The 15,259-nt window shown below is 44.0% G+C and overlaps 1 protein-coding gene across 1 annotated transcript; it reads right to left on the reverse strand.

Moving 5' to 3' along the window:
* Positions 1-103: 103 nt before the first annotated feature.
* Positions 104-14,283, reverse strand: MFSD14A (major facilitator superfamily domain containing 14A). The gene is made up of 12 exons (XM_071436161.1): positions 14,052-14,283; positions 8,644-8,739; positions 7,554-7,616; positions 6,875-7,002; positions 5,717-5,831; positions 4,389-4,607; positions 3,983-4,096; positions 3,473-3,544; positions 2,902-3,014; positions 2,650-2,747; positions 1,998-2,161; positions 104-1,428 (listed from the first exon to the last, which is right to left on the reverse strand). Exons 1-12 carry the CDS (start codon positions 14,136-14,138, stop codon positions 1,222-1,224), a joined length of 1,476 nt encoding a protein of 491 aa, XP_071292262.1. The 5' UTR covers positions 14,139-14,283; the 3' UTR covers positions 104-1,221.
* Between the last annotated feature and the right edge of the window lie 976 nt (positions 14,284-15,259).

The following is a 15,259-nucleotide window of genomic DNA, read 5'->3' on the forward strand; positions in this document are numbered from 1 at the left end:
GGATCACTACTCCAGATGACTTTTTCCACCTGCTGAAGTATAACACACATGCAACTACTGAACTGCACTTAAGGTTTGAAGAGACATTCACATTATTTAAAAATTCATTAAAATATTCAACTTTATTAACAGTATATTTACATTTTTTTTCCTGCTCTTGGTCAACCATGGTGAATGTTCAAAGGTAAAAAAGCATTAAGCAATAACCACAAGATGAAAACATTTTAAACCTATACAATACTTTATACACAAATTTATACAAAGGAACACTTAAATAATACAACTGGACACAAAAATATACACTTTTAGAGAAATTCACATCAGTAATTGTATAAAGCTCTCTTCTGTACTAAGGATCCTGAAAATTTAGGACTAAAACTTTAGCTCTGTAATGCAAAAGGGTTCTTGTGACAGTCCTCAAAGGCCACTATATAGCACACGACAGATTCAAGGCTATCAGCTTATAGAGTTCAGTCTGTGTATTCAAGTTTTGAGGTCCTTGATGATTACGCAAACATCGGAAATAGAGTGGTTCAATAAACGGTACAGAGGAAAGCAGAGCTTTGGAGCCAGTATTAAAATCTGTAGGCCCAAAACACCCACTTTGTATTTCAACAAGTGTTTGATACGACCGTTTCTTAAAAATAGAAAGAGTAAATGCACTTACATAAAAATAACTTTTACTGTTCAGCAAGCGTGCTCGTGTGATTTTTATATTAGTACAAACTTAAAAAAAACCTGCCATGTGACTTTTAAAAGAAATGATACCAATTCACCTCCCTACTGAAGTACATTTACATTAAGGCTTTGAATCAGCTGACCCAAGATTTTACAACATTAAAACGAATGGGTCCACATGGATGCCAGTCTGTCTCATTGAGACGTAGCATGACTAGAATTAAAGCTCACCACCGTAAGGAAACAGAAGGACACATGCTCATGCCTTGACTCTATTGTTTGTCTCTGAACTAAGAATGTAAAGTTTAGCAGTAACAGTATTTCATGGCAAGAGACAAGTATGTAACAGTTTGTTTATAAAAGCAAGTAAGTTTTTAGTTCATGGCAACATCTTTGGAGAAAGCTCCTGTTTCAATTCCTACAGATTTCATGCAGAGAGATGCTTCTTAAGATTACCTTAAGAAATTACATTTTGATGGAGTTGGAATGTGTATCCCAGACTGCTGATGAAAGAAGAGTCCAAACGGTCTTCCTGGATTTTTGTCATACATTTGTATCTTGCAGTAATGGTTCTTTAGCTTCACCAGGAGCTTGTGGGCTGTGGGGATGGCCGTGGCTGCCACAGTGTTTCTTCCAGTTGCTGGATCTTACATTTAGGTTGGTATGTTCAGGAATAAACAAGGCAACAAGTAGTGCCAACAGCACAGAGCACGCTCCAAATAAGAATGGGGGTCCAGGAATTATGGAGTTCTGAAAACAACAACAACAAAGTGTTAAGGAGCCTTTCAACACACCTTAAATAGCCTACAATTGCTAATTACCCACTTTCAAGCATTGTTGCCTGACACAGCAGTGAATACAGCACAGGCTTTGAGAAGGAATGTGAAAGAACATTACATCCTAAGATTTAGAACAAGGGAGCGCATGATTCTTATTAATGCTTGCCAACTTCCTTCTCTAGTGCAAGTTCTTCCTGCTGAGTTTCCCCAAAAACTCAATTAAAAAAAAAACAACTCGGCATAAGGACAACAAAACAGAAACATTCACCACTGCTATCTGTCCATCCTTCCCTCAAAGTATTTTCCTCACAAAGGTCACAGTTGTCTATGATTGTCAGCTGTAGCTATTTGAAAATTACACTCTACTGGTGCATGCAATTAAACAGCAGCCCTCCCGTAGAAGGACTTAGGAACCTCTTTCTACACCCTCCATTTACAGTCAGCCTAAGAAAATGTACCACAGCATCAAACTGGAGAACTGATGAGCACAGGAGCCCTTCCTAACTTCTTTTGGAAGCAGTAAGTACAAAAGAAACGTACCTGTTGTAAATGGTATTGTGCAACCACACTACCTCCTGACGATGATTCGGGCATGGGCAGTTCATTCAGTTCAACGTGAAAGATATAGAATATAAAACCATAAAGCGCTGGTCCCAAACCATTACACAGACCTCGGATTCCTGTAATCATCCCTTGAACAACACCTGGGAAAAGTAAAATACATGTTCTCTATCTGTAGTTATACATACATAATTAACTATTTCTAATGCCTTAATTGACTTGAAACTAATGCAAGCAGGAAAGCTCTAAACAAGGGTCACAAAGAGCCTGTCATGATCATATATTCGAGTGGCAGTGCCTGCCATGCTAAGCTAGTTCAGAGGCTGGGATATGCACACTGTCTCACACAGGAGAGAGAGCACTGTGTGCTACAGCGAGGAACGGTGCATTGAGTTTGCTGAATGTTTTGTAACTGTAAGGCTTTGTTGAGTTTTCCCTCTGCAGCAGAAGTACACGGTACACACACAGTGCACCTTCAAGCAGGCTGGATTTAATGTGGTGCCCTAAGCTCAGGTATCTGGGCTGCCCTGCCAAGACTCAGCCTGGCTGACGGGCACTAAGCCCAGCCCCCATTATGTCTGTCTGCACAGTATTCCTCAACTAGAACTCCAAGAAGCAGGAGCAAACCTACCCTGCTGGTCGGCATCAGCAGTTCGTGAGACCAGGGCGCTGACCGCTGGGAAAGTGATGCTGGACATGGCAGCCACGGCGCCCGCTGCCCACATCATCCTGCAAAACACAGCCTGCAGTCACTGCTCTGGGCTGGAGCTCTGCCCTGGCAGCGCAGGGATGCTGGGCTGGCTCTCCTGCACTTGCACCCTTGGAGAAGGGCTGCAGTGCACACCAACCCTGCATCAGTCAAAGCAAAGGGAAATGTGCGTACCATGGCTCTGACCCAAAGCCGTACCAGGCCAGCTGCAGTATTTGGAACCCCAGGCCCAGCAGGATGGTGTTCTTATTTCCAATGGAGCGCATCAGTAAACTCAACACTATTGTCTAACAGAGAGGGCAAAAGTAAAATGTCAGAAAAATAACATTCTTAAAGGTTAAACACAAGTAAGCTGATGAGTTAATGAATTAAAAACACAACACCTGAAAACATTTTACTCTTAAAGTCAAATACATGCAGAAATATTATTTTAAAGTAGTGTTCTTCAAAAGCAGTATTTGCCTCTACCAAAAAAAAAAAAAAAGGCAGCATTTAGCAAGTTACATGATTAAACCATCATCCCTTCTTTGATGCACAAAGGATTTAGTTTTCCCTTAATGAACCAAACACTTGTCAAGTGTTTTCATCTAAGTTAGAGTCTTAACCAATTTCTAGAGATCTAGAAAAAAACAGACACAGAAAAGTTGAGTTACATTTATGGAAGGAACCACAGTGTTCTCCATTCTCCACAGTGCTTCCTTCTTTTCAGCTTGCCAAATCAATGACACACAGAGCAATAACTCACCTGTGCAATAATGGAAAGAATCCCAAGAACTGCTATAAATGCTGCAACACTTTCAGATGAAAATCCCATTATCTATATTAAAAAAAAGGCAATTTGATTATTAACCATAAACCATGTATCATGATGTCACAAGCCCCGGTGAGGGAACACACAATGCAGAAGACCAGTATTATTCAGTTCCTTGTCTTTTCCATTACATCAAACAAATAAATAAAAATAAAGAGGCATAAATAAAAAACAATTAAATTGCTCCCTCAAAAAATAACACCAGTTTAACATATTGAACCTCATAGTCCAAGAATAATGCAAATAATTGCAAAATACAAGAAATTGTTTTATAACTCATTCATCACTTTCCTCTCTTTTTGCCTATCTAAAAGAGAAAAACTGAACAACAGTGGAACTTACATCAGTTATCTATATTTTCCATATTAGTTCAGTAATACTGAAAACTTTCTTAAGTCCTGTAAATTTAATTTTGTTCGAATTCATACCAAAATGTTACATTACCTGTCTGAGGTATAGGAAGAAGCTGGAATATTGGCCTGCCTCTGGGAGGTAGGAAAGAAAGACTGTTATGCAGATTAGCAGCACAATGGAGTCCTGGCCGACTTTCTTCAGGGACTACGGCAAGAAAAAAGAATTACTAAACATTCCACCTTTATTTCCAAAAAGCATCCCTAGCTGGGCCCTGAAAAGCCTGACAATTAATGAAGTTGTTATGCAGCACCACCAAAGAACTCTCTGCATGTTTAGCAAGATTGTCAGCAAAAGGATCACCAGTGAAGCAAGGTCAAGCTTGAAGGAATTGAAGGCTTTCTTTTGCAAGCCTGAACTATTGTAAATTCAGACTCTTGGCTGTGTCCAAAGCTCAGTATCTACAAATAACAAAATCTCCCCAATTGAAGTAGCTTACTGCAAAGGGGTCAGCCTGTTCCCATGAAATGGGTGCTCCCCAGGACGCTGGCCTCATCTTCTCTGGCAGCGATTCCGGCACAGCAACAAGGATAAAGCAAATGTCCAGCAAGGCGATTGCTGTAGCCAGCACCACCACCAGGCTGTCGCCGTACGCTCGGCCAAGGTAGGCACCAATAGCAGGGCTGGTCACCAAACTTGCTGCAAAAGTTGCTGAAACCTGAAACAAATAACAGCTGGTAAGGTTTGCAGTGAGACAAGTCAGTAGTGTTATTATGCACATTTCCTCCTTTTCAGAAGCCTAACCATTGTAATCACACAGTGATTAAAAGTAACCTTTTCCCTATGCCTATGTGGGAGCAGCTGTGCATTTTAGACAATCACAATTTTTTAAGAAAGATTTTCTTTTTCTGATAACTGGACAGCAATGTGAGGCTCACAGCACTCTTGCATGTACTGACATCATTAGGTTTAATTAACTGTAGATTCTGCTGATACCTCTGGGAAGCAATGAGCTGTATTTAATCTTCATATTAGTGAAATAGGCAACGTCTATTAGAAAAAAAAGCACATGTATAAAGGGTATATTAAATGTAATATGCTGGTTAATCCAACTCAGTAGTTGTCAGTTAATCAGCTGGCCTTGTGAAAGATACTAACTTAAAAACTGAAACAACTTTCTCAATATATCTCAATCCCTGATGTGTACAGGCACCAAGGAACTATTTCGTTCTATATCCATTGCTTTCAGCTTTTCCTGCTGAATGGTAATGGATTCTGTAACTTAAACACAACAAATGATTTTGCTAATCCAAAATAACATGAGGCTGTCAAGGCTCCTGAGACCCAGCAGGTTGTCAGGAGATAACAGAGAAACAGAGGTGAGTTGTAACAACTTCAAACAGACAAGTAAGTCAGCTATGTTTGTTCTGAACTGCAGCTCAGAAGAGGAGACACAGGCAGGGGTAACCCAGTATCACACAATGGCAGTTCCAGAACAAAAGGTGAGACTTCTGAAACAATGACAGAGTAGTACCAGAGTGGGCAACAATACAAAAATAACTAAACCTCCTCAAATTACACTATTAAGGCTGATAACAGCCCTTAAGACAGGCATGACAGTTTTTGACAAGGCCATGTTTTGTTTCATTTAGAAGCAGAATATTCAAGAGATAGATACTGGATGACAGGAACAATTAAACAGAAAAAACTGACTCCAAACTAAAATTAACTTGCCACAGAAGAAACAAAGCCACAGCTTTGATAAGCATTACAAACGGAAGGCCTTAGTACTGAATAGCACAGGAAAAGAGCCCAAACAATACATACCAGACCATAGGCCATGCTCCTCTCATGTTCTTGGGTTATGTCTGCTACATATGCAAAAACTACAGAAAATGTCACTGCAAAAACTCCAGACACGGAAATTACAGCAAAGTACCACCTAAGAGCATGATAAAAAAAAATTAGAACAACTAAACAGAAACAAACAGTCTATTCAATCCAAGTGCAGTTAAACAGTAAATCACCTTGTCCAACCTATCTTGACAATTTATTGAGATAATCTTGGATAAAGCCAATGTCACTGTGTCTTGATAGAATTGTGTAACACAGATGTGCACTAAGTACAAGCAGCACGATTTTGTAACATCTACAAAAAGCTGCTGTGATTAATGACTACTAAACTTAACTGGTCTATGACCCAAAGCAAATTAGGAACCTCAGTATTTTGAGAACTTGGTCATTGAAAGGCCTCCACGTTAGCCATATCTGATGCTATAGACACTAGCACTTGGCACTGGAAACCTTAAAGTACACTTAGAAAACAAGCTCCTTCTGAAGAGAGATGAGCAGCCTGTGTGATCAGAGAGGAAACAGGAAAGGCTGACGGAGGTGCCTGGGCTGCTGGCACTGGCCTGTGTCAGTGCAGGCTGTGCCACTGCTGCTCCACCCTCAGCAACAGCATGGCTCAGGAGCAAGCCCAGGGCTCTGACTCCTGCCCTGCCTGGGCAGTGTTCCAGCCAGTTACCAGGTCAGCAGAGTGCACACAGCATGAAAGCTGGTCGATTTGAGAAACAAAAGTGTAAAAGTGCTGCAACACTGTACCTTACAAATGGTTACCTCATGCACTCACATTAGGTAAGGTTTTGACTGTAGTGTTGCTGGCTGGCAGCTGGGTGAGAACTGTGGCCACCATGCAGACCTACACAGTTCACTGGACAGTGTTCTCCAGCTCTGGCAGATGTGCTGGATGTAGGGCTTACAGCACACAGATCAAAATCAACAGCTACTGAAATTCTGACCAAGGCCTTTGGCCTATGGCAGCTGCTACAGGTTGACTGTATCCCCAGCTTTGCACAGAAATAATACAAAAGCCTCCACCTTCCATGAAGCACAAAAGAACATTTTATCACAATGCTACACACACAAGCATTGATAGCAACCTTGAAAAACAACAGCCAATCTGGCATGAAACAATTTACTAACCATGGGCTGATCTTCATTAGTGGTATTGGTGCACAGGTGAAAAATACTGTTAGCAGCAAGAAGGACTTTCGTCCCCACACATCAGACAGGGCACCTATGAGTGGGGCACTGAGGAACGACAGTAAGCCCTGGTGAAACAAAACGTGTGAAGTCAGAACGGAGAGGTCAGACTCGGGGGGCTGAGAGCAGCCTGGGCTCTGCTTCCATTCAAGCCAATGGCTACAGTGCAATGCACCAAAGGCAATGTGGCCTCACTGATCTTCTGTCCCACGTCTGACTCCATAAAACTTGAGATCTGTCATCTCAAAAGCTACACAAAATTCAAAATGCAGATGATCCAGTCATACAAGCAGTTTCATGAACTGTGCTTTATAATCTACAGGAGCAACAAACTCCAAGTGAAAAATTATCCACTTTCAGCACCACATGCATCATTTGGGATTAAGGAACTACCTTTTTATTTGCTGAACCCAGACAGTAGATACAGACCAAGCAATAACTTACTAAAAGTAAAGAGAGGCACATTTGCACTTTCAGCAGTAATTTACTCCCATTTTATTCATGCTGTGAAAGCCATATTGAAAAACCTCTTGACTGTTTCTCTCAGTTGGCAGTTATTTCTACATTCCTCCCACCATTCACTTTAAATTGTGCTTGTGATTAACTTCTGTCAACTTACCTTTACTCCTTGAATTAGACCATTCATTAGAAATGTATGTTTTGGGAAGGTTTCATGCAAAACCTGGAGAGGAAATATGAATACAGTCATTTACACAATATGAACTACAAATATTGCTCATGATACATCCAACTTTAGGATGCACAGCAGTTTTTTTATTTTTCATAGAATACAGAGGAAAAAATAGAAGGAAAAAGGGCAAACCACAAATAATGTGACAAGTCTTTAATTTACATGGAAGGCATTTTGAGATTTCAGTGCCTGAAATATAAATATACCATAGAGAACCTAGAAAATTATCTCTGACCAGATTCTCCAAATGCTACTGTGTCATCTGTTTGGGAACTGAGGAGAGACAGAGGAGAGATGCCACCATCCTGGAGTGGCTCTCAGTTTGGTGAGCAGAATCCAGAAATGCAGCTGTCTCAGTCTGATTTGTGTTTAGATGAGAGGGATTCCATTCAGTGATGATGTGCAGTTCATGCCCCAGACACTGCTGATGGGTAACATCAGCTTTCAGAGCAGCACCAAGACTGCTTTTAAAGTGGAGCTGGCTTGGGAGATTTTTAAGCCTTCACTCCTTTCAATTTGTCATCATGTGTCACTCACAAATTAAATCCAAATTAAAAGCAACCAACTACATGAGAGAGTACCTTGATACAAACACATTGGTATGGCTGTTTCACTAATCATGGGGATGCTTTGACTGGTTTAACAGACTGGTGTAACTGGTTACCACATTTCAAGTCTATTTTTGTCCTTACATTTGTAATATGCCAATATTTTATGGTATCTTGAAAGGAAAGATAATTTAATTACCACCTTACTGGTTTCAATCAGAAACTATTTACATGTAAGCTTGAGTGTTAGCAGACTTGTATGTAAACAGCTGTGCTACACCATTACACTGCTATAGTGAAATAAATGAAATTTCTGATACTATCTAAAAATATAGAACTTTTCACTTGCACAACAGAGCAGCTCAATGATATGTAATTTTCATTTCATGCAATTTAGAAGATGCTCAGTGCCTTTGCAGTAATTGTCCCACCTCTCATACAGTGAGAAAAAGCTCCTAAGGATCACCTACCACTAAAGTGGGAGCTGTCAGGAGTCCCCAAGCAAAAAACTCCAAGAAGATCACGATAACAGCATGGTAGACACTGGGTGAACCTATTCCTTGAGGCTGAAATAGGAGAAAAGACAGGTGATTAAAACATCTGATCATCTAGTAAGACTCACGAGAAATGCACCTGAACACTAGAAACAGAACAATTAATAATGAAACAGGATTCAAAACTTGGGAATAGTTACCCAACTAACTGGTATGGAATGAGCCTCCTTTTTTTAACCCTTTGATGCAAATGTCCTGAAGTGTCCTACTCTTACTCTGCAGAATCCTTCACTGCCATCTCAAAAATATAAACCACTTACACTGCCTGTCCAGGAAACAAGGATGTTACAGGGAAAAGAGACTCTTCTTCAGACAATTAGTTAGTTTTCCTTGAGAAAAGTGCTTAAGTGTACACATGGACACAAAGCCACATGGAATCAAGTTTCCATGCAGTGCTCACACTCAGCTATCCCAAGTCTCACTACCCAGCCTATCAACAGCTCTTCTGTTACTAAAAGGCACCACTGCTCCATACTAAACATAGCTCTAAACCAGGAAAGAAACTAAAATCATAAACACCAGAAGCAAATCAGAGGAACAGCACTGATCACTTCCCAAATACTGAGTGCAGGCCTATCAGTTACAGTGTGCTTCAAATGCAGGAAGAGATGCAGATAAAAGATTTGACAAAAGAAACTTGAAATTCTCAGTGATTTGGTGGAATCAGAAGCAGCTTTTGAAGAGAACAAAAAGAGAATGGGTGGGAGAACCTGCTCATCTTGTCGACTCTGTAAATGCTGTCAAACAACATGCCACAATTCAACATTTGCACATTAAGGATAGGGTTCACTAATTATTCTCATATGAAAGCAGTATGAATAACTCCTCAGAAATTTCATACGTGTTCTTTCAACTAAGAAGCGCTGCCTTAACATCTGCTGTGCTGCTTTTGTGCAAAGGTGAGTTACTAACAGAGCGGCCCTGATGTGATCAGACCTGGCATTCACACTGAGCACACACACAGCCTAAGGACCTCAGCTGCTTCCCAAGAAGGTTCACTGGGATTTTATCAGTGTGTGTAAGTAGCTGATGGAGGAGTAAATACAAGAGCCAGACTCTTCTCAGAAGTGTCAGTGACAGGACTGCAGGCACATACTGAAATACAAGAAATTATACTTGAACCTCAGAAAAGCAACCCCTCCTGAAAAAGGCTGCTCAGTGAAGTGTGGAGTTGCCAGCCTCCAAGCCCCACTAGACACAGCCCTGAGCAAACTGCTCCAGCTGACCTGTCTGGGGTAAGAGACTGGGGCAGTGGGATTGGTGATGTTGGAGGTGCCTTCCAGCCTCAAATACTACACAATTTTAAGTTGCAGTTAGGTAATACTGGAGTCATTCTTTTATTAGATTTATGCAGCCACACCTAGCTTTTCTATCTAGATTCCAATATTTCCAACGTAGAAAAAAAATCTTACTGAACAAATGTAGGAAATAAATGCAGAAAACCTCACTGCCTAATTACTCCTATTGCGAAATAAGATCATAAGATAATTTTTAATTAATCAAAAAGATAATTTTCAAAAGTAACCATAACAGTCTGTAAAAGGTGAAATACAAAGCACCTCAGCACTGTGCTATTTTTCTTTCCCAAGCCCTCTTCAGTAAATACAGACATACCATACCGATATTTCTACTGTTTTTTCTGCCCACTCTCCCAAGGATGTAAATTAACAGTCTTTGTAGGTACAGAGAGTGGCTATAATTATCCTCTCTTCCCACAATTCCTTTCCCTTTCCACCCACAATCCTTATTTTAGCTTTGGGTTAAAAATTTATCCAGCTCTGCACAAACTGCAATATCAGTGTTAGCTGTTTGACTCAGCCTCATGAAATCAGGTTCACTCTGACAGCCCCCAGATTCCTGTCATGTTGCTGGCCCGTGTCCCCCAGGCCTGCCAGACAGTGAGGGAGGTGTCCCAACCCATCCCAGCCCTCCCAGCGTGGGGGTCAGAGCACCCCCATTGCCAGCAAGCACGAGTGACTCCATCTGTGCCTGTGCTGCCTTTGTCCCGCTCCGGGCAGCTCCCTGAGCACCGGCACAAAGCCGAACAGCAGCACGAGAGCAGTGGCTTCTCTGACAGGGGAACTGCTGCTGCCTTTAGCGCTCAGGGGGGTCACTGCTGCCCCCTGCCATGTCACCAGCTGTCAGCAACAGCCACGGAGCTTTCCAACACGCTGATGAGAACAAGCAGAAGTGACACTTAGATCACCTTGGTGCAACTTCCCCTCTTTCCTGCTGCTAGTGCTCACTTATCACAGGTACTGTTATTTGTTCTTATCTATTAAAAAAGAAGTAATTCAGTCACATTTAGATCCTCACCTCTATAGTAATTTTTAAAGGTGGTGGCAACTATCAGCCAGCAGGGGTGCTTCTGAGGTGAGAGAGCAAGGGGGGATAATAAGTTACAGTGCAGTGTATTCAGACACATTACAAGCATTCAGTCCCCAAGGTTTCAGTGCCAGCCAGAGGCACTCTCAGAGCCCACAGGTGCAGTGCAGGTGCTGGGTGTCCAGCCCTGCTGTACCCCACACCCCTGCCCCCTGTGCTTTCCTAATGGGCTAACACAGTCCAGTGCAATGGCACAAGTGCAACTGAAGCAGAAGGCCCCAGACCTGGAAAGACAAGATGCAGAGCCCTTGTGAGAACAAGCTGGAACTGAGATGTTCCAATCACAGTAACAGAACCCTCCTCTGGCACCAGCAGAGTGCATTTGTGCTTGGCCAAACCCGCTGCACAAACAGGGCTCCAAGAATGCCTTTTCCTCTGGTTAGAGAGAAGATGCCTTTAATCAAACACTTTGTACTGTCAGTCATGCCAGTGATAAAAAGTGTACATGCCAGGCAAGCCTAAGAACACATAGCTGACAACAACAGAATAACCATAAAAGCCACAAAGGTATCGTGTGTAAGACCACAGCTGCTGCTCCTCTGCTGGAAAGGAAAAAAGTACCAAACAAAGTTCTAATCTCTAGTTCATTTCATGACTGCTTCAAAAATGCATCATCGTACAAAAGATGAATACATAAAAGAACAAAAAATTAAAATTGTTGGGGGGGGGAAAAAGTGTTGAAACCGAAGTTGTGGCTGCCCCACCCCTGGAAGTGCTCAGTGGCAGGCCAGATGGGATTTTGAGCAATCTGGTCTATGGGAGGTGTCCTTGCCCATGGCAGGGGGTTGGAAATGGATGATCTTTAAAGTCTCTTCCAACCCAAACCATTTGTGATTCTATGAAACCACATCACTGGTGTTACCGCCTCTCCTTTGGTGAAATCTGACAACACACACTTGAGTACAACACACCATTACACATTCTTTCTGTGATACAGCTACTAAAGCTGCAAATAGAAAAACACAAAAATATCACCAAGCACCAACCCAAGCTCCTGCACCACCCACTGCCTTGTCAAGGAGACCCAGCAGAAACTGCAGTGGGAAGAGAGGCTTTGCAGAAACAATGGGTGGGTTTTCCTTTTTGCTTGTTTGTGGGGTTTTTTTGGTTTTCAATCAGAAACTCTTTCTGCCTGTGCCACTGCTTCATTAACCATCTGTACATTACCCATTCTGGCTCACACAATTTGGTCTGATGTCAAACAGTTCCAAAATAAACCAATCAGGCTGGAAAGTTTGCACAAAGATGCTTGATTAATTACTGGTTTGCCAGTGGGAAACACTGAAGACACGGGGGCCATATTCAGGTACCTGTTTCCCACAATGTCACACACCACACTGGGGAACGAATGAAGCAGGTGAGGACACTGAAGGCCAACTTATCATCCCAGCAAATATTAAAAAATTCCATGCACTAAGTTTCTGCTGTTGCTATAAAAACACTCTTATATCAAACTTCATAACTTAGAAATATGTATTTAAGACAAATATTTTCCCAAACATTTATTTGAAGGCAGAAAGTATCACAAGTGGAAGTTTTTGTTGCCTAACAAAAATCTACATACCATGTAGCCATACATGTAATGTTTATGGCTCATTTTTACGTGATTTCCAAAAATTAGATTAATACAGAACTCATGGGAGTTGGCACTCAGTTATTGAAACTAGTGGCACTGAATGATGTACTAAAAGTATCACAGAATGCAGGTAATTGTAACATAATTTCTCCTCTCTTGGCAAAAAGAAATTAAAGTTGAGCGGTTAGGGACGCTTGGAAACACAGTGTATCTTAATCAACGATACTTCCAGAGAAATTATGAAGCACCATGTCCACTGAGTGACATTTACTCTGCTTGTACTACTTGATCTAAAATATTTGCATTTAACATCTATACAAGGTAATCTCATACATTTCTATCTTTAAAAACAGCAGAAACACATCCAGGAAAACACCAACAACCAATACCAGAATTAATTTTGCTTCCTAACACTTCAGTAATCCAGCCAGTTGGCCACTTCGATGAACAAGTATAGTGACTCACACCTGTCTCTTCTCCATTATTGTTCCAAAAAGACAAACTGAAGGGGCATCAGCAATTTAGTCTGTCAAGACGTCTCTTTACTTGAAATAAAGCCACTGTATTTAGAACTGGGCACATCGAAGCTACATAGTGTTACAAAGTGGAAAAAATCCAGGGGCAATGATACATTGGAAGTAATGGCACCCATCAATAAAAAAAAAACCACAAAACAAAACTACCAGAAAACACACCCAAACCAACTCCAAGCTCCAGCAGCCAAAACACGTAACAACTTCCTTTCTTTTTCGAATTTATGTATTTACGAGGAAGCAAAACAGTGGGAAGAACCACAAAGCCTTTCTCTCAGGCCCCCTTAAGCGGAACTGCTCAGGCGCTGGTGTCTGTCCCCCTCTCGGGCCGGTTCTGTCTGACCACGGGCACGGCGGGCACAGCGCTCCCAGCCCCGCCGGCAGCCCCGCACCCGCCGCTCACGGGAGCCGCGCTCGGCGAGGGTGGGCTCGGACATGCCCCGCTCACATGCCCCCCTCGGCCGGCCCTAACGACCCGCCGGACCCGGCGCCTGAGGCCGCACTCGCTCCCGCGACCCAAACCGCGACCCACACGAGGAACGAACTGCGCTCACGGGCGGGGCAAAGCAGCCCGACGCGTTCACAGGTGTTCTGGGGCAGCCGCTCCGCGGACACCGGCCCGGGCTGCCGAGAGCGGCCATCAGGGCTGCGGCGGCCGTGAGGGCACCGCGATCGACACAGGCGCGGCCGCCCGAGGGCCGCGGGCCCACCGACCCCCGCCGGACCGGGCCCTTCCCGTCCGGGGCCGGCCCCCGCACCGCCACGCAGCCCGGGGCCCGCCGCCGCCGCCGCCAGCTGTCCCCCGGGCCGCCCCGCGCCCCCGGCCTCACCGTCCCGCCGTCCTTAATGATGATCTTCTTGGCCAGCATGATGCTGCGGTTCACGGCGCGCTTCTTCTTCTTCCCCGCCTGGGTCATTTTACCATCGCACCCCGGGGGCGGCACCAGCGGCCCCTCCCGGCTCCCTTCGGGCCTCGGCTCCCTCCGTCCCTCCGGCGCGGCCGCCGCCACCCCTCACGCGCCCGCCGCCATCTTGCGCAGCCCCACCGCGCGCGCAGCCGGCGCTGCGCATCACGCGATCGCGCCATTGGCCGCGCGCCGGTCACGTGTGCGGAGCGCCCCCCCCGCCCTGGAAGTGCGGGCCGAGCCGGGACGGCGGCGCCGCTGGGCGGCCCCCACAGCCTCCGCCACTCGGCACCCCCAGCCTGGCAAAGCCACGGGCTAAAGCAGAGAGCGCGGCCCCGTGGGAGCCTCAGGTTCTCATCCGGTCCCCCCAAGCACCACCCGTCCCTCCCGAATCGAAACACCTGGCCCCGCTTCCTCCCTCCTGGAGCTGCTGAGGCGCCCGGGAAAAAGGACCAAAGGAAGGCAGTTAGTACAGGATATACCTGACATTTCTAGAACCAGAGTACACAAACAGAGATAATCCACCCTAATGATCGAGCTTGGAGACAGATATTCTTCTTTCTTACTATCAAGCTTTAAACTTAGCTTATGAAAGCTCTAACACCTTCAAAGGGGCAGGTCATCCCAGGTTCTGCTTCACCACAGCGCCTGCAAGTAACAAGATAACAGGGATCAGCTTCCCCACAGCAGCACACCCATTAGCGGAGAAAATATTTTAGAAACATGTTGCTGGCATTATTGGGTTTTCTGTGGCTTATAAATTCATCCGCTGTTGATGACTGGCATCACCAAGGAGCAACAACTGTCCATGCTATACCATTACATTCATGATACAGACACAAGTCTCCATGGCTGTATCCATGTATCAGTCTGTTCTCTATGTTCTTACTCCTCCACCTTTCAGTTCTCTTGCTGCTTATCTCCATCTCCCCAGCTCCTGTGATATCCCCGTTTCCCCCAAAACCTCAGCTGCACAGGAACAGCTTTTTGTCCCTACCAACAGTGGAACTTATCCCTGAGGTACAGAGCGGCACCGCAGCTCCCACCGCGCTACCAAACGGGTGTCAATCACTCACCACTTTAGATCGTGCGGGCTTAGCTTAAACTCTTAGCCTTAAGACCAAGCACCTCTT

The sequence above is a fragment of the Agelaius tricolor genome, unplaced genomic scaffold (assembly GCF_023055355.1).
Source record: "Agelaius tricolor isolate 1412-34295 unplaced genomic scaffold, bAgeTri1.0.p SCAF_11, whole genome shotgun sequence".
Lineage (NCBI taxonomy): Eukaryota > Metazoa > Chordata > Aves > Passeriformes > Icteridae > Agelaius > Agelaius tricolor.